The sequence below is a fragment of the Manis javanica genome, chromosome 5 (assembly GCF_040802235.1).
Source record: "Manis javanica isolate MJ-LG chromosome 5, MJ_LKY, whole genome shotgun sequence".
Lineage (NCBI taxonomy): Eukaryota > Metazoa > Chordata > Mammalia > Pholidota > Manidae > Manis > Manis javanica.
The window spans coordinates 118802696-118825913 of record NC_133160.1 but is presented as its reverse complement, the minus strand read 5'-3'; the positions used below and the strand labels follow the sequence as shown (position 1 = coordinate 118825913).

The window sequence follows — 23218 nt, the reverse complement described above, 5'->3', positions numbered from 1 at the left end:
ACACAAAAGTAAATTCGAAATGGATCAAAGACTTGAATGTAAGTCATGAAACCATAAAACTCTTAGAAAAAAGCATAGGCAAAAATCTCTTGGACATAAAAATGAGCAACTTCTTCATGAGCATATCTCCCCAGGCAAGGGAAACAAAAGCAAAAATGAAGAAGTAGGATTGGACCAAGCTGAATAGCTTCTGTACAGCAAAGGACACCATCAATAGAACAAAAAGGTATCCTACAGTATGGGAGAATATATTCATAAATGACAGATCCGACAAAGGGTTGACATCCAAAATATATAAAGAGCTAACACACCTCAACAAACAAAAAGCAAATAATCCAATTAAAAAATGGGCAGAGGAGCTGAATAGACAGTTCTCTAAAGAAGAAATTCAGATGGCCAACTGACACATGAAAAGATGCTCCACATCGCTTGTCATCAGAGAAATGCAAATTAAAACCACAATGAGATATCATCTCATACCAGTAAGGGTAGCTACCATCCAAATGACAAACAACAACAAATGTTGGCTAGGTTGTGGAGAAAGGGGAACCCTCCTACACTGCTGGTGGGAATGTAAATTAGTTCAACCATTGTGGAAAGCAGTATGGAGGTTCTTCAAAATGCTCAAAATAGAAATACCATTTGACCCAGGAATTCCACTTCTAGGAATTTACCCTAAGAATGCAGCAGTCCAGTTTGAAAAAGACAGATGCACCCCTATGTTTATTGCCACACTATTTACAATAGCCAAAATATGGAAGCAACCTAAATGTCCATCAGTAGATGAATGGATGAAGAAGATGTGGTACATATACACAATAGAATATTACTCAGCTATAAGAAAAAACAGATCCTACCATTTGCAACAACATGGATGGAGCTAGAGGGTATTATGCTCAGTGAAATAAGCCAGGCGGAGAAAGACAAGTACCAGATGATTTCACTCATCTGTGGAGTATAAGAACAAAAGAAAACTGAAGGAACAAAACAGCAGCAGAAGCACAGAACCCAAGAATGGACTAACAGTTACCAAAGGGAAAGGGACTGGGGAGAACGGGTGGGAAGGGAGGGATAAAGGCGGAAAAAAGAAAGGGGGCATTATGATTAACATGTATAGTGTGTGGGGGGCACGTGGAGGGCTGTGCAACACAGAGAAGACAAGTAGTGATTTTACAGCATCTTACTATGTTGATGGACAGTGACTGTGAATGGGTATGTGGGGGGGACTTTGTGAGGGTTGGAGCCTAGTGAACATAATGTCCTTCATGTAATTGTAGATTAATGATACCAAAATAAAATTTTTAAAAAAAAGGGCTTTTTACACTTTCAACAATGCATCAATTATTCAGACAGAAAAATCAAAAAGGAAATAATGGACTAGAACTACACTTTGGAACAAATGGACCTAAGAGACATAAGAAATATTCCATCCAACAGTAGCAGAATGCACATTCTTTGCAAGTGCACATAGAACATTCTGTGGGATAGATTATATGTTATATCATAAAACAAATCTTAACAAATTTAAGAATATTGAAATCAAATCTACCTCTCTATTTCCAGCCTCAATGGTATGAAATTAGAAATCAATTACAAAAAGAAAATTGAAAAACTGACAAATATGTATAAATTAAATAACATCTTGAAAAACAACTAGTGAAAGAATAAATGAAAAGAAATATAAAAAAATATCATGAGAAACATGAAACTAGAAATACAGTATACCAATATTTATGGGATGCAGCAAAATCAATTTTAAGAGTGAAGTTTGTAAAAAGACATGCCTACTTTAAGAAAAAAGAAATATCTCAAATAAACAAAACAACAACTTTTCAATGAGCTAGAAAAGAAACCAAAGAACCAGATGTTAGCAGGAGGAAAGAAACAACAAAGATTAGAGCAAGAATGAAATAAAAAGTGACAAGTAAGACATTAGAGATGATTAACTAAACTAAGTTGATTTTCATAAAGATAAACAAAACTAAAATTTCGAGCTGGGCTAAGTACAAAAGACAGAGAACACATTAAAAGGATCATACATAAAGATCAAGGAAAATTCTTCCCTGGGATAGAAGGATTGTTCAATATTCACAAATCAATAAATGTGATACACACTATTAACAGAATGAAGGATCAAAAGAAAATCCTATGATCATCTTAATAGATTCAGAAAGAAGCACTTTACAAACTTCAAAGTCCTTTTATATTAAAACTGAGTAAATTAGGTATAGAAAGAATTTACCTTTTCAAGAAAATTATATATATAATTCAATATTATTTTCATATAAAAGGAAGGACTTTATGTCATTTATGACAATACAGTTGGAAATTGATGTCGTTATGCTCAGGAAACAAGTCAGGCAAAGGACAAACACTGTATGATACCAATTACTATGGAATTTAAAAAGAACTCATAAAAACAGAGTAGATTGGTGACTGCAGAGCTGAGACAATGGAAGAAATGGACGAAGGTACTAATAGGGCACAAATATCCAGTTTTAAGATGAGTAAGTTCTAGTGATCTGATGTACACCATGGTGACTATAGTAAAAAATACTGTATTTCATTCTAAAAAGGTGATAATTGAATAAATACTAAAATTCATCACAAAAAATGTTAACTAGGTGACATGATGCTTATGTTAACTATACTGTATAGCAATTTCACAATACATAAGTGTAAGCAATCATCACATTGTTGACCTTAAAATGCTTAATGTATCAATTATATATCAATAATGCCAGAAAAAGTGTTTAAAAATACACTTTGCTAAGTAAAGTAGCCTGTCATAAAAAGCATGTGTAACTTCATTTATATGATATGTTCAGGTTAGGCAACACTCTAAGACAAAAGTAGATTAAAGGTTGGCCAGGGCTGGAGATTCAGAAAAAGGGATTTCCATCCACAGGGTAAAAGTTTCCTTTCAGAGTCAAGAAAGTGCTCTAAAACTGATTGTCATGGTGGTTGCACAATTCTGTAAAGATACTGTGAACTATTGAATTGTACACATTAATTTTGGCAATTGTACAGCTTGTAAATTACATGTCATCAAAATTTTTATAAACAAAACAAAGCAAATATCTCTTGAAACATCATTTCAAGGAATTCTGATTCAGCTGTATCCTAACTTATCTCTAGTTCTTGATTTAGGGAGAATACAGACACAATCACATTTCACTTGCCACCTTTCTGGAAAAACTTCTAAAATAAATTACATAAGATAGATCACTTGCATATTCAAGGTCATTAACTCTTAGCTAGATGGTGGCTGTTAGAATAAAAAAAAATGAAGCACATTTGCTTACAAGCAAAATCATCTACCTTTCTTTGCTTTTTCCACTTGCCATCCAAATGCTGTTCATGTAATGTATTTACTTGGAGGTGGAGGAGTTACATATTAACTTCCTGATTGATTTCTCCCTGATAGAAGCACCAGCAATGCTACGCGGGGACAGCAATTTGAAGAGAGATGTTGTTCTCCACCAGGATGTCTATGAAATGGATTTCAGTTCCTCTGCTGCTACAGATGGCTTGTTACTTCAGCTCTGGGAGCTGTGGAAAGGTGCTGGTGTGGCCCACAGAATACAGCCACTGGATCAACATAAAGACAATACTGGATGAACTTGCCCACAGAGGCCATGAAGTGGTTGTTCTGGCATCTTCAGCCTCCATTCTTGTTGATCCCACCAAATCACCTGCTATTAAATTTGAGATTTTCCCTACATCTTTAACCAAGGTTGAATTTGAGGATATATTTGGACAAATGGTCAGTAGATGGACATATGACCTTCCAAAGGAGACATTATGGACATATTTTTCACTACTGCAAGAAATTGTGTTGAAATATAGTGATTGTATTGAAAAGCTCTGTAGAGATGTAGTTTTGAATAGAAAACTTATGACCAGACTGCAGGAATCAAGGTTTGATGTCGTTCTTGCAGATGCCATTGGACCCTGCAGTGAGCTGCTGGCTCAGCTACTCAACATACCTTTAGTGTACACAGTTCGTGCTTCTCCTGGCTACACATTTGAAAAGTACGGTGGAGGCCTTCCTTTCCCTCCATCCTATGTACCTGTTATTTTGTCAGAATTAAGTGATAAAATGACATTCATAGAGAGGGTAAAAAATATGTTGTATTTGCTTTATTTTGACTTTTGGTTCCAAACAGTTGATTTGAAGAAGTGGAATCAGTTTTACAGCGAAGTACTAGGTAAGTCATTTTTTAGTAGGTATTAATGTGAAGTCTTAATTTTCCTAGTGAGTTGGAAGGTATGTTTGTATGAAGTCAGAGAACTTTGTCTTTTAGAACTAAAATGATGAAATAGTAATATAAAATATTTCAATATCACAAATATTATGGGAAGGCATATATAATAATAATATTTATATATATTTTTATATTAAGTACATACAATACAATGCACAGATCTTAGTAGACAGCTTGATGAATTTTGACATGTGTATACAGTCAGGTAACCTTTGCTCAGACCAATATATCAAACATCCTCACTCAGTTTTCCCCTTCGCCTATTTCACCCTTTCCCACACCACTCTCTGCTATGGCAACTACAGGTCTGTTCTCTGTGACTGTAAGTCTGTTTCTGTTTAGATCATTTGTACATTTGTTTTATTTTTTATATTACACACTTGAGTGAAATCATAGGGTACTTGTCTTTGACTTATTTTGCTTAGCATACTACACTCTAAGTCCATCCATGTTGCTGCAAATGGCACAAATAAATTATTTTTTGTAGCTGAGTAATATTGTACTGTGTATGTGTGCCACATCTTTTTTACCCATTCATCTATCGATGGACATATAGGTTGCACCAATTTTTTGGAATGAACATAGTAATTCATATATTTTTTAGAATTAGGGATTTTGTTTCCTTCAGATAAATTCCCAGAAGTAGAATTGCTTGACATTTTTATTTTTAGTTTCTTGAGAAAATATCATACTCCTTTCTATAGTGGTTGCAACACATTGCAAACCCACCTGAAGTGAATGAGGTTCCCTTTCATCCACATCCTTGCCAACACTCCTTTTTTCTTGCCTTGCTAATATTAACCATTCTGATTGGTGTGAGGTGACATCTCATTTTGGTTTTGATTTGCATTTCCTTGGTGATCAGTGATGAGCATTTTTTCATGTGTCTGTCAGCCATCTGTGTTTCTTCTTTGAGATGTCTATTCAGGTCCTCTGCCCGTTTTTAATGATATTATTTGTTTCTTTGGTGTTGAGTTGTACTAGTTCTGTATATATTTTGAGTATTAGCCCCTTAGTAGATATATCATGTGAAAATATATTCTCCCATACAGGAAGTTACGTTTTCATTTTGTTGATGGTTTCCTTTGCTGTACAGGAACTTTTTAGTTTGATGTAGTCCCACTTGTTTATTTTTGCTTATATTTTCCTTGCCTGGGAGATGTAGGCAGAAAAACATTACTAGCACTGATATTCAAGGATTTACTACCTATGTTTTCTTCTAGAACATTTATGGATTCATGTCTTTGATATGGATTTATGGATATATGTCTGCTCTATTTAGAGTTTGTATTTGTGTATGATGTAAGACTGTAATCCAGTTTCATGCTTTCGCATGTAGTCACCCAGTTTTCCCAATACCATTTATTGAAAAGACTATCTTATCCCCATTGTAATATTCTTGCCTCCTTTGTCATATATTAATTGACGATATAGGTGTGGATTTATTTCTGAGCTCCCATTCTTTTCCACTAGTCTATGTATCTGTTCTTGTGACAGCACCTTATTGTTTTGATTATGTAGCTTTGAAGTATAGTTTGAAAGCAGGCCCTATGATACCTACAATTCTTTCTCAGTCTTTGTCTATTAGGGGTCTTGTAGTTCCATACAAATTTTAGTATTATCTACTCTAGTTCTGTGACAAATGCCATTGGTGTTCTGACAGAAATTGCACAGAATCTGTAGATTGCTTAGGGAAGTATGGCTATTTTAACCATAGTAATTCTTCCTATCCAAGAGTATGGAAAACTTTCAATTTATTTTTGCCTTCAATTTATTTCATCTGTGTCCTAGTTTTTAGTGTACACGTTTTCACCTCCTGGATTAAATTTATTTTAATCAAGATATTTTATTGTTTTTCAATTAGTTCACTATTTGTATATAAAAACAAAAGATTTGTGTATATTGATTTTGTATTGTGAGACTTCACTGAATACATATATTAATTGCAGTAGATTTTTGGTAGAGTCTTCAGGGTTTTCTGTATATAATGTCATGTTCTCTGCAAATAATGACAATTGTACTTTTTCCTTATCAGTATGTATGCCTTTATTTCTTTTCTTATTTGAGTACTATAGATAGAACCACCAGGGCTATGTTGAATAAAAATTGTGGGCATAGGCATCTTTACCTTGTTACTGATCTTAGAGGAAAAGCTTTCAGCTATTTGCCATTAAGTATGATGTTAGCTAAAACCACAGTACTTTTAAACATTTTGGCTACATTATCTCAAACCTCTTTCTGAAAATTCCCTTGTACATTCAAATTATATTGTTCTCATCTCCTTTATCTTTTGTTTATTTTTTCCCTTCAGGAAGACCAACTACCTTTTACGAGTTAATGAGGAAAGCTGATATGTGGCTCATTCGAACCTATTGGGACTTTGACTATCCTCACCCACTCTTACCCAATGTTCAGTATGTTGGAGGCCTCCACTGCAAACCTGCTAAACCTCTGCCTAAGGTACCTGATTCCTGTTTTGTTTTGTTGTATTTGCTTTGAGGCATTTCACCAATATTGTTTAAAAGAAAGACCACTTTTCAACAATATGAATGTGTGTCCCAACAATATTTGCAGTCAAACCTAACACTTCTTTGCTGTCATTCCAGCATTTAAACAATTCCTCATTTGAAATTCTAGGGTCTGATATCTGACAGCATTAAAGGCATTGTGTAGCCTATTAAATCAGGTATTTTCTACTATATACCATATCTGGACAAAATCTCTGTAAAGATCTCTTGGGGAACATGGTTTCCAATGTATTAGCTGACTAACAAAATGAGAACAGAGAAAATTTACACTGCATATATGATAAAGGCCATAAATTCTGAATACTTAATAAATACCAAATAATTTCTACCACTGATATCTGAAAACTGCCATAGGTAAAATTGCAGCTGTTAGCTTATTAGATTATGCTCCTCATGGGAAAATGTAATAGTCTTATAAATTGATATTATATCATTAAGAAATAATTTAAAAACAAGCGTCTTTTATTAAATTATTTCATGGTCTCTTAAACATGTTTGGCAGCAAGAGAAAAGTAAGATCTCATTCAAAGGTTAATCCAGTTCAATTTTGACTACAAAACGATTAGCTATATGTGGTAATTATCACAAGATCTAAAATTAGTAAATGTTCTATTCAATCTAACCCTACTGGGATTTTTCCAGCTTTATTGAAGTATTACTGACATATAAAATTGTAAGGTACATAAAGTGTACATCATGGTGATTTGATGTACCTACACACTGTGAAGGGATTCCCCTCATGTAGCTTATTAACACATCTATCACCTCACATATTTATCTTTTTTATGTGTAGGAGAATATATAAGTTTTACACCAAGCAAATTTCTATTATATAATACAGTGCTGTCAACTGTACTCACCAGGTTATACATTATACCCCCAGACCTTATTGACACTGTAGATGAAAATTTGTCATCTTCGATCAACCTCTTATTTCCTTTACCCTCCAGTCCCAACCAAACACTTTTCTTCTCTCTTTTTCTGAGTCTGACTTTTTTTGTAAGGGTCACACATATAAGTAATAGTAAGCAATATTTGTCTCTGTTTGGCTTGCTTAACTTAGCATAACACCTTCAAAGTCCATCCGGGTTGTCACCAATGCCGTGATTTCATTCTTTCTCATGGCTGAATTATATTCCTCTGTATGTGTGTGTGTGTGTGTGTGTGTGTGTGTGTGTGTGTGTGTGTATCATGTCATATTTCCTTCATCTACTAATCCATTTACAGACACTGAGGTTGGTATTAGCCATATCTTGTCTGTTTTGATAATATTTCACTAAACATGGGAGTGCATATATCTTTTCTATATCCTGTTTTCATTTCCTTTGGATACCCAGACCTAGGATTATTGGATAATAGGATAGCTTTTATTTTAATTTTTTGAGGAAACTCCATACTGTTTTCCATAGTTGCTGCACCAATTTACATTCCTACCAATAGTGCACTGGAGTTTCCTTTTCTCCACATCCTCACCACAACAAAGAAAATTTGTTATCTCTTTTCTTTTTGATGATAGGCATTCTAACAAGAGTGAAGCAATATCTCTGTGGTTTTGATTTTCATTTCCCTGAGGATTAGGTATGTTAAGCTCAATTTCATGTACCTGTTATCCATTGTATATCTTCTTTGGAAAATGTCTATTCAGTTCCTCTGCATATTTGTCAACTGTATTATTTGGTGTTATTTTTATGGGTTCTTTATATAGTTTGACTATTAATCCTATATCAGATATATGATTTCCAAATATTGTCTCCTCTGTAGGTTGCTTTTAATTTTTTTCAAAATTTCCTTTCCTGTGCAAAACGTTTTAGCTTGAGATAGGCCCACCTGTTAATTTAGCTTTCATTGCCAGAAAGGCTTTTTTCCTTTCTGATAACTCATTGTTAGTGTATAAATATTCAGTGGAATTTTGTATATTGAGTTTGTATCCTGGAACTTTACTGAATTTGTTTTTATTAATTCTAACAGATTTTGGTGAAATCTTTAGGGTTTTAAATATATAATGTTATGTTTTTTGTAAATAGAGACCATTTTACTTGTTCCTTTCCAATTTGTATGCCTTTCATTTCTTTTCCTTATCTAATTGCTCTAGCTTGGGCTCCCAGTTGCATGTTGAATAAAATTGGCAATAGTGGGCATCCTTGTCTTGTTCCTAATCTTAGAAGAACAGCTTTCAGTTTCTAACCATTGATTATGGTATTGAGTGTGGGCTTGTCATATATGGACTTTATTATGATGAGGTAGGTTTCCTCTAAACCCAGGTTGTTTAAAGTTTTCATCTTGAGTGGATGTTGGATTTTGTCAAATGCTTTTTCTGCCTCTAATGAGATGATGTGATTTTTATCCTTCATTCTACTATTGATATATGGATCTTGAACCATCCTTGCATCCCTGGAATAAATAAATCCCACTTAGACAGGGTGAATAATCCTTTTATCTCCTCTTTCACTTTTTGAAAAAACTTTTTGAAAAGGATTGGCACTAATTCTTATTTAAGTATTTGTTGAGTTCAACATGAAGCTGTCTGGCTTTGGAATTTTCTTTGTTGGAAGATGTTTTATTACTGACTCAGTCACCTTACTAGTAATACTCAGTTCAGATTTTCTATTTTTTAATGAGTCAGTCTTTGTAGGTTGTATGTTGCTAAAAATTTATTCATTTTACTAGGTTGTCGAATTTATTGGGATTCAATTGCTCTTGTTAGTCTCTTATGTCTCTTATTCTTTGTATTTGTGTGGTATGAGTTGTGATATCTTATCTCTAATTTGAGATTTAATTTGTTTGAGTCCTGTGTCTTTGTTTCTTTAGTATGTCTAGCTAAAGGTTTGTCTATTTTGTTTATGTTTTCAAAATAAGAGAACTTAGTGCCAGCAATATTTTCTATTGAATTTTTAGTCTCTATTTAATTTGTGATATTTGTTATTTCCTTCCTTCTAACTTTGGGCTTAGTGTGTTCTTTATCTAGTTCCTTGAATGTAAAGTTAGGTGATTTATTTGATATCTTCCTTTTTTCTTATTGTATTTATCACTGTAAACATTCCTCTTAGGATTGCTTTTGCTGCATCCCATAAGTTTTGTTATGTTGTATTTGTGTTTTCATTTGACTCAAGATATGTTTTATTTCCCTTTAATTTATTCTTTGACCAATTGGTTGTTCAGTAGTATGTTGTTTGCTCTCCACATATTTGCAATTTTCCTGTTTTCTTATTTTAATTTATTTCTAGTTTTACATTATTGTGGTCAGAAAAGATACTTGATATAATTCCAGTATTCTTAAATAAGAATTATCTTGTGAAGAATGTTCCATGTGTGCTTGAGGAGAATGGGTATTCTGCTGTGGTTACATAGAATCTTCTGCAAATATTTATCAAGTCGTTCTGCTCTAATGTAGCTAAAGACTAATGCTTCCATGTTGATTTTCTGTCTGGATGATCTATCTTTTTTTGTTGAAAGTGGAGAATTGAGTCCCCTAATATGATTGTATTGCTATCTATTTCTCTTCAGGTCTGTTACTATTTGCTTTATATTTAGGTGCCCCTGTGTTAGGTGTGTAAATAATTGCAAATATGATACCTCTTGTTAGATTGACCCTGATATCATTATATATGAGTTTATTTGTCTTTTGTGGATATTCTCACACTGATATAAGTATAGTTACTCTTAGTTCCTTTTGGCTTGCATTTTAATGAAATATCTTTTTCCTTTCCTTCACTTTCAGTCTGTGTGTGCCCTTATTATTGAAATGAGTATCTTAGAGGCAGCACATAGTTGAGTCCTTTTTCTTTAGTCATTCAGTCACTCTGTGTATTTTGATTAAATGGTTTAGTCCATTTACATTTATAGTAATTATTGATAGATGTGTACTTACTATTCTCATTTCGTTCAGTCTTTTTCTGCTGTTTTGTAATTTCGTTTTTCCTTCTTCTCTTGCTCTCTTCCTCTGTGATTTAATGATTTTTGAAGTGGAATACTTAAGTTTTTTCTCTTTATCTTTTGTGTATCTACTATAGTTTCTTGCTCTATAGTTGTCATGAGGCTTACATAAAACATCTTGTATTTATAATTGTCTATTTTAAGCTGATAATAACTAATATTGAAGGCACACTAAAACTCTACATTTTTACTCTCCTCCGTAAACATTTGTTTTTGTTAAAATTTTACTTTTACTCATATCCATTCACAATTTATTGTAGTTATATTTTAATGTTTTTGTCTTTTAACCTTAATTGTAGAGTTATAAATGACTTACCCACCATGATTAAAATTTTCTAAATTTAACTATATATGTACCTTACCAGTGAGGTTCACACTTTCATGATTTTCATGTTACAAACTAACATCCTTAGATTTCAGCTTGAAGAACTATATTTAACATTCCTTGTGAGACTGCGCGGATGAACTTCTTCAGCTTTTGCTTATCTGGGGTTCCCTTTCTTTCACTTTCAATTATGAAAGACAACTTTTCTGGGCAGAGCATTCTTCATTGGCAGTTTTTTTCCCTCTAGTACTTCGAATCTCATGTCAGTTTCATTTAGGATGAAGTTTCTGCTGAAAAATATTCTGATAGTTTTATGGTGGTTTCCTTATATATACCAAGTTGTTTTTCTCTCTGTTTTCAAGATTTTCTCCTTGTCTTTAACTTTTGACAGAAATTTCCTGACTGACACTTCAACCATTACGATAGCTCCAGTTTATCTCAGGTGTGAGTTCAAACTGAAACATGCATGGCAGGTGCTAACGTGGTAGAGAGGGTATTTTTGATTGACGATCACTCTGGTATTAATGTTGTGATCACAAAAAATATATATTTAAGAATTGCAGTGTGAAGCACTGTGCAATGAATAGCACATTCTAGTGGGACATGAATTTTACAATATGATTTCACCATAAAAGAAGTCATATGTAACAAACCTGGAAATACTGTCACTCAAATATGTAACTACATACACACACACACACACACACACTCATACACACACATACACACACACTTAATTGTATTATAAATAAGAAGTTTAGGCTAATTTGTGGAAATTGGTAAACTATACCAGACTCCCTAATATCAGTAATTCTTAACCTCTAGGTATTAAATGATTTAGAGGGAGTGTTTTGGAAATTCTCATGAAGTATAGGTTTGGATTGTATAACTGAAATAAAACTATATTTAGTCATTCCAATCGTAATGCTTAGTGCTCATAGGGAAATAAAATACTAATGGCCAAACTAAAATAATTAGCCAGAAAACCTGCTTGTAATAAACCAGATCCTGCTTTGTGACCTCCTTCCAACAATCCTTACTAGTAATTAGTAGTATTATAAATGAAGAGTCTTGGTATAATACTATCTAATAATATTACCTCCTCAATACTGTGTGCTGCCTCTATTTCATTCTTACTTATACATGCACATACAACCATTCAAACATATATATAATAATGGAAATCAACCTCATATTACATACATCTTATCAAAGGTATCGATGGGTTAGGTCCATTAAAAAAAAAGTACTGAAAACATAAGTGAGCTTCCTCATAAAAATTAAAACTAGAATTGCCATTTAGGCCAGCAATTCCATATCTTGGTATGCACCTGAAATAATTAAAACCAGGATATCAATAAGATATTTGCACCACATTTTATAGCAGCACTATTCACAGGAGCCAAAACATTGAAGCAACCCAGGTGTCCATTGACAGGTGGTTCAATAAGCAAAATGTGGTATTTATAAACAATGGGATTTTGCTCAGCCATAAAGTAGAAGGAAATTCCATGGTTCCACATGGAAAAGCTTGAGAACATCATGCTGAGGGAAATGTACCACTCACAGAAAGACAAATCTGTGTTCCTAATTATAGGACGTATCCACACAGCTCAAATTCATAAAAACAGAGACTAAAATAATGGTTGCCAGGGATGGTGAAGGGGAAAATGGGAGATTTTTATATAATGATACAGAGTTCTAGTTTTGCAAGATGAAAAAGTTCTGGACATTAGTTCCCCAACAATGTCAGTGTACACACTACTGAACCGTATAGTTAGAAATAGTGAGCATGGTAAGTGTTAGGTCATGTGTATTCTGCCAGAATTGAAAAAGCAGGCACTACTGCAGTAATCCCTGATTACACTGGGTTTCTCTCTTTAGTTGTTCCTAACATTCTTTTCAATAGTGTTTGCTATGCTGTTGCTCTTTTGTGATGGAACCAATGCTTTCTCCACAGGAAATGGAACAGTTTGTCCAGAGCTCTGGAGAGAACGGTATTGTGGTGTTTACTCTGGGGTCAATGGTCACCAACATGTCAGAAGAGCGAGCCAATGTGATTGCGTCAGCCCTTGCCCAGATTCCACAAAAGGTTAGATAATGGGCCTTAATAGTGTGCAACTACCTAATGAGTCTGTTCAACTCTGTAAAGGGCCTGCTTACAGAAATTTCCTGCATGCCACCTCAACCTTATGATAGCTACAGTTCATGTCAGGTATGAGGTCAAACTGAGATATTCATGGCAGGTGCTAAAGTAGTACCGAGGGTGTTTTTGACAATAATTTTGGCATTAACATTATGATCACCAAAAATACATATTTCAGAGTTGCGTTGTGAAGTTTTGCTACTATAATGGTATTGTAGGCAGGTACGGATGGATACCACCGAATTCTATCCTATCGTTTGTCTCTTTTTGCTACAATATTCCTGAGGGTTGTGTACACACTACAGATGTACTCAGAAAGGTGTTAAATCTTAGCAGTGACAATAAACACAAAATGATAAAGTCTGAAAGGCGTCATGCAGTTTAGGTTTGCCAGGTCATCCCAGCCTTTCTTATTTCCCCTAAATTTTGGAATAGGCCTTTTCAGTGTGCTTTTCAGGGTCCTATTCAGGAAATGATGGCCAGGGCTCACCAAGCTGCATTAGGTAACCATCCAGCCACAATGATTTAGGAGAGGAAAACTGACATGCCCTGATGGACTCGGCCCTATACAGAGGGAAGGGAGAAGGTAAATGAGAAGGAGGGACGTAGGTCCACCCTCAAGGTGACCCCATGCTTAATAACATGTGGCCCTGGAAAGGACACTGCTTTTAACCTATCAGAATAACAACTCCTCTTGTTTGAGGAAGAAGAGAATATATGAAGGAGCCAACCAGAAGCAAGCTTAACTTGGAAAAGTTTCAGATACACCTCTCCATAAGACAGCATTTTATTTTTTTCTGATATATAGACTATAACTGCTCTATTGGGTGTTTGTGACCTTTTTCTATTTTCCAAACTGAAACAGCTTTTCCTTATCACCTATGCTAATTTTCTGTTGAAAATCCGAAGTTACTTAAACATTCGTATAGCAAATATCTATTACGACTGTAAATTATAAATCAGTTTAAGAGGACCACTGGGGAACTCCAAAATCAGAACCTGTTTTGGCACAGGGCATATAAATTACTTGGCTGTAGGTCCCAGATTAATCAGCATTGTCAGTGGTTTGTAGTACATGACTGAGGTGTGAGCAGTCAGTTGAATGAACTATAGCATCATCACAACTTTGGATTTTTTGTGGCAGGTATACTGTTATATATGAAGTACTGACAGGCTCTTTTATCTACATTTGAAGAATTTCCACACGTATAAAATAGTAATGATACTCTGGATTCATGTAGATAATCACCTCTTTAAATTTTTCTTGCAAGTAGTGCCTAACAATTAATAATCTAGAAGAAGATAGATCCACATACTAAGGAGAAATTATCTAGGTTAATAAATTATCAATAAACAGAATTGTTTATTTCTCACAAGAAGTAAATTCCACAAATTAGCCTTTCTATAAATCAAAAAATGTAAAACTAATAAAATAACTTATGGAACAAATGGATATAAGTGAACTCTTCTCTGTGTGTTACACTAAAAAAGTATTGTTACATTGGAAGGTAAGAGCAATTATCATGAAAAGATAAAATAAATGTATAGATCTTAGTAACTTACTACTTTTTTGTACTACAATTATAATGACTACCTAAAAATGTCTTAAATACTTTGATTTCTCATTGATAATCTCAGTTGCCTCACCTCTATGTGTGAAACATCATGACTGCGTACATAACCTGATTGAATATAAAATAAGAATGCAAAATTTGGATATTCCTATTATACCAGTGTTTTATAGTTCTCATTTTTAACATTGCTTTGTCCTTACCACTTATGTATCTATGTAAGTTATTTAACTAGATTCTCTCTTAATTTCTTTAGAATTTTCACATGGTATAACTTGTATGTTTACCTCATAGAATATGGTAATTTTCTTTACCCGAAAAGGTTCTGTGGAGATTTGATGGCAAAACACCAGATACCTTAGGGCAGAATACTCGGCTGTATAAGTGGATCCCCCAGAATGACCTACTTGGTAAGAATTGAAAAAACAAACTCTGAAATGACAGTAACTCCACCCAGTGATAACAGTTTACCAGGGAAAAAATTTACTGAACATTAATTATTGAAAAACTCAAAAGCAAAACTTAACTTCCATATATTTGTTTTTCAGTCCTAGGGGTAAAAGGATAAGCTATAACTATTGTCATGTATTATACAGTCTCATTAATTAAACTGTCTCTTTATGGCCAGAACCACAGTACTCTTATTTCAGGTATAATTATTTCTCTCAGAGAATTTTTCAATAGTCACATGGATCTTTACTCTGGCTCCCAGTTCTCCCACATTGTGTCTATCCTTTCCCCTTTGTGGGAATTTCAGGCCATGAAAAATAAAAGCCGCCTTTACTACTAGTGATTCTCCATTCTCTATAGGAAAATATCCATAATCTTCATGAAGTGATAACACATTTCAGATTAAACTATAGCCTTTCCTTCCTCTGATTCCAGAGCCATCACTGGCACATTCCCAGCTGCCTTGACACCCTGTATGTCAGACTCAGTGGCTTCACTATTTCTTTAAGGGAATATGTCCTAATGTGCCATCTCCTTTTTTCTCTGCACATTTCTTATATCTGAAATGTTCTCTTTCAACTTGTCCACCACAATCTTGTATTCATTTTTAAGTCACAAGTACCACATCAATCTTCATTTATCTTCCAGCAGACTTATGTGCTTCTTGTTCTGAGATCTGAGAAACATTTTAATGCAGTTTCCTGTGTATATAAACCTGTGATCTAGAACACACTGCCTCTTTCAGTGCCTTCTATTGTCCAAATCTCATTTTATTTCTAAGATTCATAATTATAATTTGCAAATATTCACCTAATCCTAGGTCATCCAAAGACCAAAGCCTTCATAACTCATTGTGGAGCCAACGGCATCTATGAGGCAATCTACCACGGGATCCCGATAGTGGGCATTCCTTTGTTTGCAGATCAACCTGATAACATTGCTCGCTTAGAGAGCAAGGGAGCGGCTGTCAGACTGGATTTGAGAACACTGTCTAGTACAGATTTACTCGGTGCATTGAAGAGAGTCATTAATGACCCTTTGTGAGTATCACAATTTTTTTAAATACATAGTATATACAGATAGGTTCTTTTGTCAAAAGTGAGCATGAGTTTCATCCTATATTTAAGAAGCTAATTTTGAAAACTTTAACATGATGTCACCTATCTTAAATCTGCTCTTACTTTCAACAAGATGTTCATTTCAAAGTTACATGTTAAGCCCAAGATTTAATGAGTAACCAATGTGTACAACTTCCTACAGAAACAAATGCAAAAGTTATACAGGTAATTGTAAAAAGAAACATTTATAAAAATATTATAGAATCCAGAATGAAAGAATGAAGAACTTATGGTTATATAAAATGTTCCAATTCAATACCAAAACTTGCTGAAATTATAAATCGTTTCTTGCTAAATAACTTTTATCATTATTTTAATGTATTTTATAATGATATGTAACTTACATACCATAAAATTCCATGTTTATGTGTAACAGTCAAATGTATCTTGTATGTTACAAAGTTATGAAACCACCATTATAATCTAAATTTTCATCAGCCCAAAAAGAATTCTCATGTGCCTTAGAGGTCACTTTCCATTCTCCCTGCTTTAGCCAACCATTATTGTACTTTCTTATAGTTTTAAATTACCATATTCTGAACATTTCATACAAATGGAAAGAAAAATATGTGGTATTTTCCAACTTCTTTTCACTTACTATGTTTTTCAGTTTTATCCACGTGGTAGTTCTGTACTGCTGAATAATATTCTAGGGTATGGGTATGCTACATTTATTTATCCATTTATCACTTTAAGAACATTTTGACTGTTTCTCCATGTGGCTATTATCAACATTGGTATACGCATTTTTGTGTGAACATATGTTCTTTCGTTTCTTTTGGATGGATATCTAGAAGTAGAATTGCTAGGTCATATATGGTAACTCTTTGAGGAACTGCCAAACATGTCAAAAGAAGAGTTTGCCATTTCACATCCCCATCAGCTATGTATGAGAGATCCATACTTTGTCAGCACTTGTTATCATCTATCTTTTATTATTATTATTATTATTATCACTATTATTTTATTATTATTATTATTATTATTATTATTATTGCATTCTAGTGGGTTGAGTGGTCTTTCTTTGTGGTCTCGATCTGCATCTTCCTTATAGCAAAAGCTATTGAACATCTTTTCATATGCTGTTGGCCATTCATATATTCTCTTTAGAGAAAGGTCTATCCCAATACTTGGATAAGTTTTTAATTTGGTGGTCTTATTTTTTATTAAAGTTAATTATTTGTGTACTATGGATACAAGTATATTATCAGATATATGATTTGTTAATATTTTCTTTCATTCTGGATAGTTTGGTTTCTCAATTTCTTGATTGTGTCTTTTGAAGCATAAAAGTTTTTAAATATGATAAGATGGATATTACACTCTTCGATATTACAGAGAAAAATCAGGTGGTAGAAATTGTAGTGCCTAGCATCACAACCATCAATTCAGCATTTATTACTGCTATCAGCATTTATTGTATAGGAAGTTAACACTTAAGAAATGCTCAAAAAATGTATATTATCAAGAAAATGGTAGAATAATTGAAGATAAAAATACTTTTAAATAGGCAAGAAAGAACAGAAAAAGAAGCATGAGGAAGGTTGGACAAATTAAGAAGAAACAGAATAAACTGGTAAATGAAAATGTAAATATGTCAGTACTTACATTAAATCTAAACAGGTGAAATCATTTAAAGAGAATTTAATATTGTCAGACATAATCTTAAAACCTATATATACTGATTATAATATATGCTTAAATAGAAGTGTAAAAGATTATAAGTATGAAGGTAGGAAAAGATCTATGCAGCCAATAATCATACAAAGATATTGTACCTTTAATAATATCAGACATCATAGTCCAGAAACACTACTAAAAATAAAAAAAAAATATTTCACAGTAATAAATAGATAAATTTTTCAAAGCAATATAATTTATCAATTGCAAACACCTACTAATAAAACCTCAAAATAAAGCAAAAATTGACAAAAGAAAAAACTAATGTATAAATGTATAATCATAATCATAATAGATTCTAAACACCTTCCTTAAAAATATAAACAGAAAAGGTCAAAATAATGGATAAATATCTGAAAGTTTTGAAGAACACAATTTAAAAATGTAAATTTGTTGGGAGATATATAGTTATAGATATAGATAAAACTAAAGAGAATACACATTTTTTCAAGATTGGAATAGATCCTGGAATTGACCATATGCTAATTCATATACCAAGACTCAGTACTTTGAAATATACAAATCAGAAAGAGTATATTGTCCAGCTTACTAGAATTCACTTTGAAATCATCAAAAAGAAAGATAGCTAAGACATCTCTAAATTTTGGAAATTAAAATACTTCTACATTATTCAGTCAATAAAGATATCATAATCATAAATATGCCTTTTCTCAGCAACTCCACTTCTAGATATATACAGAATGGTAAAAATATGAAAAGCAGAAGACATATGTAAGATTTTTATTAGTAATTAGTATAGTAATAGTAATTACTAATAATGGCCAAAAAATTGTTAACACAAATGTCTGTTGTTCAATAAGTCAAGAGATTATTGGTGATATGGCCATGCAAAGGAATACTATAGAGCAATGGAATTAACCAACAGGTGACACACAAAAGACAAAAGGAAATGAGTACTGCTATATGATTCCAAAATATAAATATGAGAAACTAATTTATGGTGCTAAAATTTAGGATACCCATTAATTCAGGGAAGATAGTAGTGACAGAAAGTGTCAAGGAAAACAGGGTGCTTCTGGGTAGCTTGTGATATCCTATTTCAATATTTGATAATAGGAGCATTAGTGTATTCACTTCAAAATAATTTTCTAGCCAATTCTGAAGTTTGGGCAATTAGGCTTATGTGCATTTTTCTTATGTATTTCATACTTAAATGTTTATTATAGAAAATAAAGTGTATTTTAAAAACTCTAGGAATCAAGTAAAAAAAAAGAACACACACACGCACAAATGGAAGGAAGCTTAGATTTGCCATCACAGAGTGGCACAGTGAGAAGGCCAGTATGCCCAGAGGAGAGTGTGCATGGACCCAAGGATCGGAGAAGCGGTTGCCAGAGTCTGCCCATGCAAGGTCCTGTAGGCCAAGAACAGATTTGGAATTTAGTCTAAGTGTGATTAAAGGTCAGATGGAAACTTCAGCAGAGAGCATCATAATCTGATGTTTATTTCAAAGAGCCTACTGGCTACAGGATGGAAAATAAAGAGGAGGGGTAGTAGAGAAGAGTGGACGCACAGGGACTGGTGAAGAATCATTTCACCCATCAAGACACAATCCACATTAAGTACTTCATGAGGACTATGTAAAAGTGTACCTTCACCGTCTCATTCTTCATCACCTCTGCTAGAAAAAATTAAACTACCCCATCTTAACTTTGTTTTCACTTTTTTATTATTTGTTAATCATAAAATTCCAATTTGAAAGCCAAACCCAACTTAAAAATGTACTACTTCTGCAATTTTATAACACTTATTTTGAATCACTCATAAGACACTTTTCAAAAACCTTTCATGGGGATGATAATGCTTAGGGAAATTAAGTTCCTTTCCATGTTGCTATCTTTGTATTTCCCCGACAGATATAAAGAGAATGCTATGAGATTATCAAGAATTCATCATGACCAGCCAATGAAACCTCTCGACCGAGCGGTCTTCTGGATCGAGTTTGTCATGCGCCACAAAGGAGCCAAGCACCTGTGGCCAGCCTCCCATGACCTCACCTGGTTCCAGTACCACTCCCTGGATGTGATTGGGTTCCTGCTGGCCTGTGTGGCCACTGCTCTATTTGTCATCACAAAATGTTGTCTGTTTTGTTGCCGGAAGTTTGCTAAAACTGGAATGAAAGAAAAAAGAGAGTAGTTGTTTCAGAGGCCTGAAGCTGGGAGGACTCACAGATGGGCCCCCTCCAGTTTATTCCAGCGAGGAGTTGTGATGTAAGGTTCCCTTCCTCCTGTGATAAAACGACTTTTCACAATTTAGCTTATCAGATCAAATTTGTTTTCACAGTATTTACTACTTGTTTAAGAGTTAGAAATATGTCATGCTAAAGAGAAAAAAACTGGCATAAAATAAAACTATTCTTCTAATTTGGAAGGTATACCAATAAAAGTGAGCTTAGCTGTATTTCCAACCATGCACGAGGACACAAAAGCCTTATTCACCCCATCAGTATTATTGTAAAAAAATTCAGCATATTTTAATTTCCTTTTGGTCCAGAATTTTATAATTTTATCTTTTGCTAAGGAAACATTCAATAATTAGAATTCAAAAATTGATAATTTTTATTGTGCATCTGTCCTCAGCAACACTCCTTAACTATGTTTGTAGAATTAGACATATAACAACTGCAACCTGCTTCTGTGGATCCAGGAGGAAGGCAGTCCCCCACCCTGGGCAAGTTCTTTATGAACCTGCTGATAATGAAGAAAGACAGGGAAAGGGGAAAGGGTTTTTATTTTTCATGATTCAGTCTCTCTCACAGCACCTCCCCCCACCACATCCTTCATCTTTGACCCCACTAGCAAGGTAGTTCCCCATCCCTGTGACCAGGTTGTGTGCTCCCTTTACCCCTGCTCCTTCCGGGAGGAAGTCCATGGGTGGGGGTCTGGTGACTGATGGGCATCTGACCAATTACACCCCAGGAAAGGAGGGGAGGAGAGAATGGCCATTTTCTCTCCACCCCATGCTCCAGGCCAGCCTTGTGGGACCACAGGGGTAAACATTGATGTGCAAATAGGCCCTTATATGCATACCACTATTAAAGCCAGGTGGGAAATTCTGGTTGAAAACTTCCATTTACCCCATAGCTTCCTATTATACAATTAAGCTATGTGAAAGTCTTTGATTTCATGATCTAATTTTGTTTTCCTCATGATTTTTAATAATATTCATTTGATTTCTTTCACTGTTACAATTGGCCTTAGACAATGGATGAAAGGTCTCAAATGTAGATTAATAAACCTGCAACTTTGTGAAAACATACAAGCCTGCTTCTTTTAAAACAAGATGTAGTATTGCTTAACTGCTTACAGATATGGTATAAAATTCAATGTGTTCGTTGAAGTTTGAAATAATGCCTATAATTCTATTTAACCATACTTAGGGGAGCCTGCCTCATGCTTCTGTCTCTTATCTCAGGATCCGAAGGCCCCTTTCCTCCCATAGCTCTTATGTGTAAACATTAAGTCCTTTGTCATGACAGAAAATAATAATAATTTTATTTAAACCTAGGCACATTATAAGTGACATAATCAATAACAATAAGACAAATACAAAAATTATGTTAATTTCATGGAGTATTGTCAAATCAAAGGAATCTAAAGACCATCCTAAAAACTACACATGAGGGACTCACTTTACGATCAAAGTGTTCCAGGTCAGGAGAAGCATACCTCCCTGCTGCTCAAGAAGACACAATCCAAGCCTTACAACAAACATTCTCTAGCCTAAGGCATGAATTTATTTATTTTTAAGTTAAAACTTGGATTCTTAGGGAATCATAGGAGAAATTTACTACGCGATTTTCCATACAAATTCTCAGTAATTGATAGTTTTTAAACACCATATAACTTATGTAGCACCATAATTGATATAGTTTAATCATGCATATACACTCAAATAATTTTCCTCAAATCTACACTGCAGCACATAAAAAAGGAGAGGGATTGTTATTCATTGCATAGTGAAAACTACTTCAAATTTCTGATAAGAAGTAAAGCAACACCATATGAAAATAGTTGAAGGACATGAACAGGAAATTCACATAAGCAAAATGGCTAATAACATATATAAAAGATGCAAATGTCACTGGTGCTTTGGGAAATGTAATATAAGTCAAGAAATAGTTTTTCTACAGATGATTTGCCAAGCAAATATCTGGCACAACTCTTTTTGAGGAAGTATAATGTAGAAAAGCCCTTTTAAAAGAAATTTAAACATACCATTTGACATTGCAATTCTACATCCAGGATTCTGTCACACAGAAATACTTGAACATATTCATGATTATATTCAGAATGTTCCAACTAGCACTTAGATCAGGGAACACACTTATGGCAAACATATGTATAAATTATATATCCATTAGGAAAAGATTACAGGCAAATTGTTGTATGCTCTCCACGTCACATTATTATGAAAAAGTTCCACAAATTATAGTCATGGCACTCTCTTTTTTGTAAATAGAAACAAATATGTATGTGTGAATTTATATGACCATAGAAGAAAAGATCTGGAAGCATACATGGAATTTTCAATGATGAGATTTTAATATTTTATTCCATATACTTCATTTTTTGAACTTTTGCAATAGGTTTCTGTTAATTAATAATGTGGTTTATAAAAAATAACTAGTGAAATAAACATGGGTTCAAGATATCAAGTTCTAAGATTTGATATCATGTTATCACCATTAGTTTCATTTCGAACACTTGAACTGATGAGAAATCTGGTATACTATTAACAAATTGAGGCCTTTTTTGAAGATACGTATTTTATATTGAAAATATTGTAAATAAGTATATTAGAAGTATTTGTTATGTCAGTAGCTTGAAAAAACCTTCCCTTTTTCAAAATAAATGATTGTGGTTTTGATGTCAATATTTAATGAATTTTACAATAGCTGAGGGACTTCTCGTGGTTTCCTTCTAAAGCTTGTATATGGGTTGGCTTTGAGTCATGACTACAAAATACTTTGAGATATAATAATTGGCCCCATCAAATAATTTTCTCTTCTTGAACTTTAGTAAGACTTGTTGCAGTCTCACAAAAAGAATGTGGCACAAGTGCTGCAGCTTAACTTCCAAGGCTCGGTTCCAGGATGAAGCACCTCTTTCTCTTTGTCTGTGTGGGTGTCTCTGGTTCTTTCTCTGTCATTCTCTCTCTCACGGAGAGGTCTCCCTG

General features: G+C 33.8%; 1 protein-coding gene across 3 annotated transcripts; it reads left to right on the top strand.

Moving 5' to 3' along the window:
• The first annotated feature begins 3427 nt into the window (after positions 1 to 3427).
• On the top strand, positions 3428 to 22873 carry LOC108383871 (UDP-glucuronosyltransferase 2B31-like). 3 transcript variants are annotated; one of them, XM_073237514.1, is made up of 6 exons: positions 3428 to 4211; positions 6580 to 6728; positions 13015 to 13146; positions 15094 to 15181; positions 16042 to 16261; positions 19897 to 22873. In XM_073237514.1, exons 1-6 carry the CDS (start codon positions 3470 to 3472, stop codon positions 20174 to 20176), a joined length of 1611 nt encoding a protein of 536 aa, XP_073093615.1. In that variant the 5' UTR covers positions 3428 to 3469; the 3' UTR covers positions 20177 to 22873. The 3 variants fall into 3 exon arrangements, with proteins under 3 accessions (XP_073093615.1, XP_073093617.1, XP_073093616.1); XM_073237516.1 differs by lacking the exon at positions 3428 to 4211 and adding an exon at positions 4513 to 4590 and having other exon boundaries at positions 19897 to 22871; XM_073237515.1 differs by lacking the exon at positions 3428 to 4211 and adding an exon at positions 4535 to 4573 and having other exon boundaries at positions 19897 to 22872.
• The last annotated feature ends 345 nt before the right edge of the window (positions 22874 to 23218 follow it).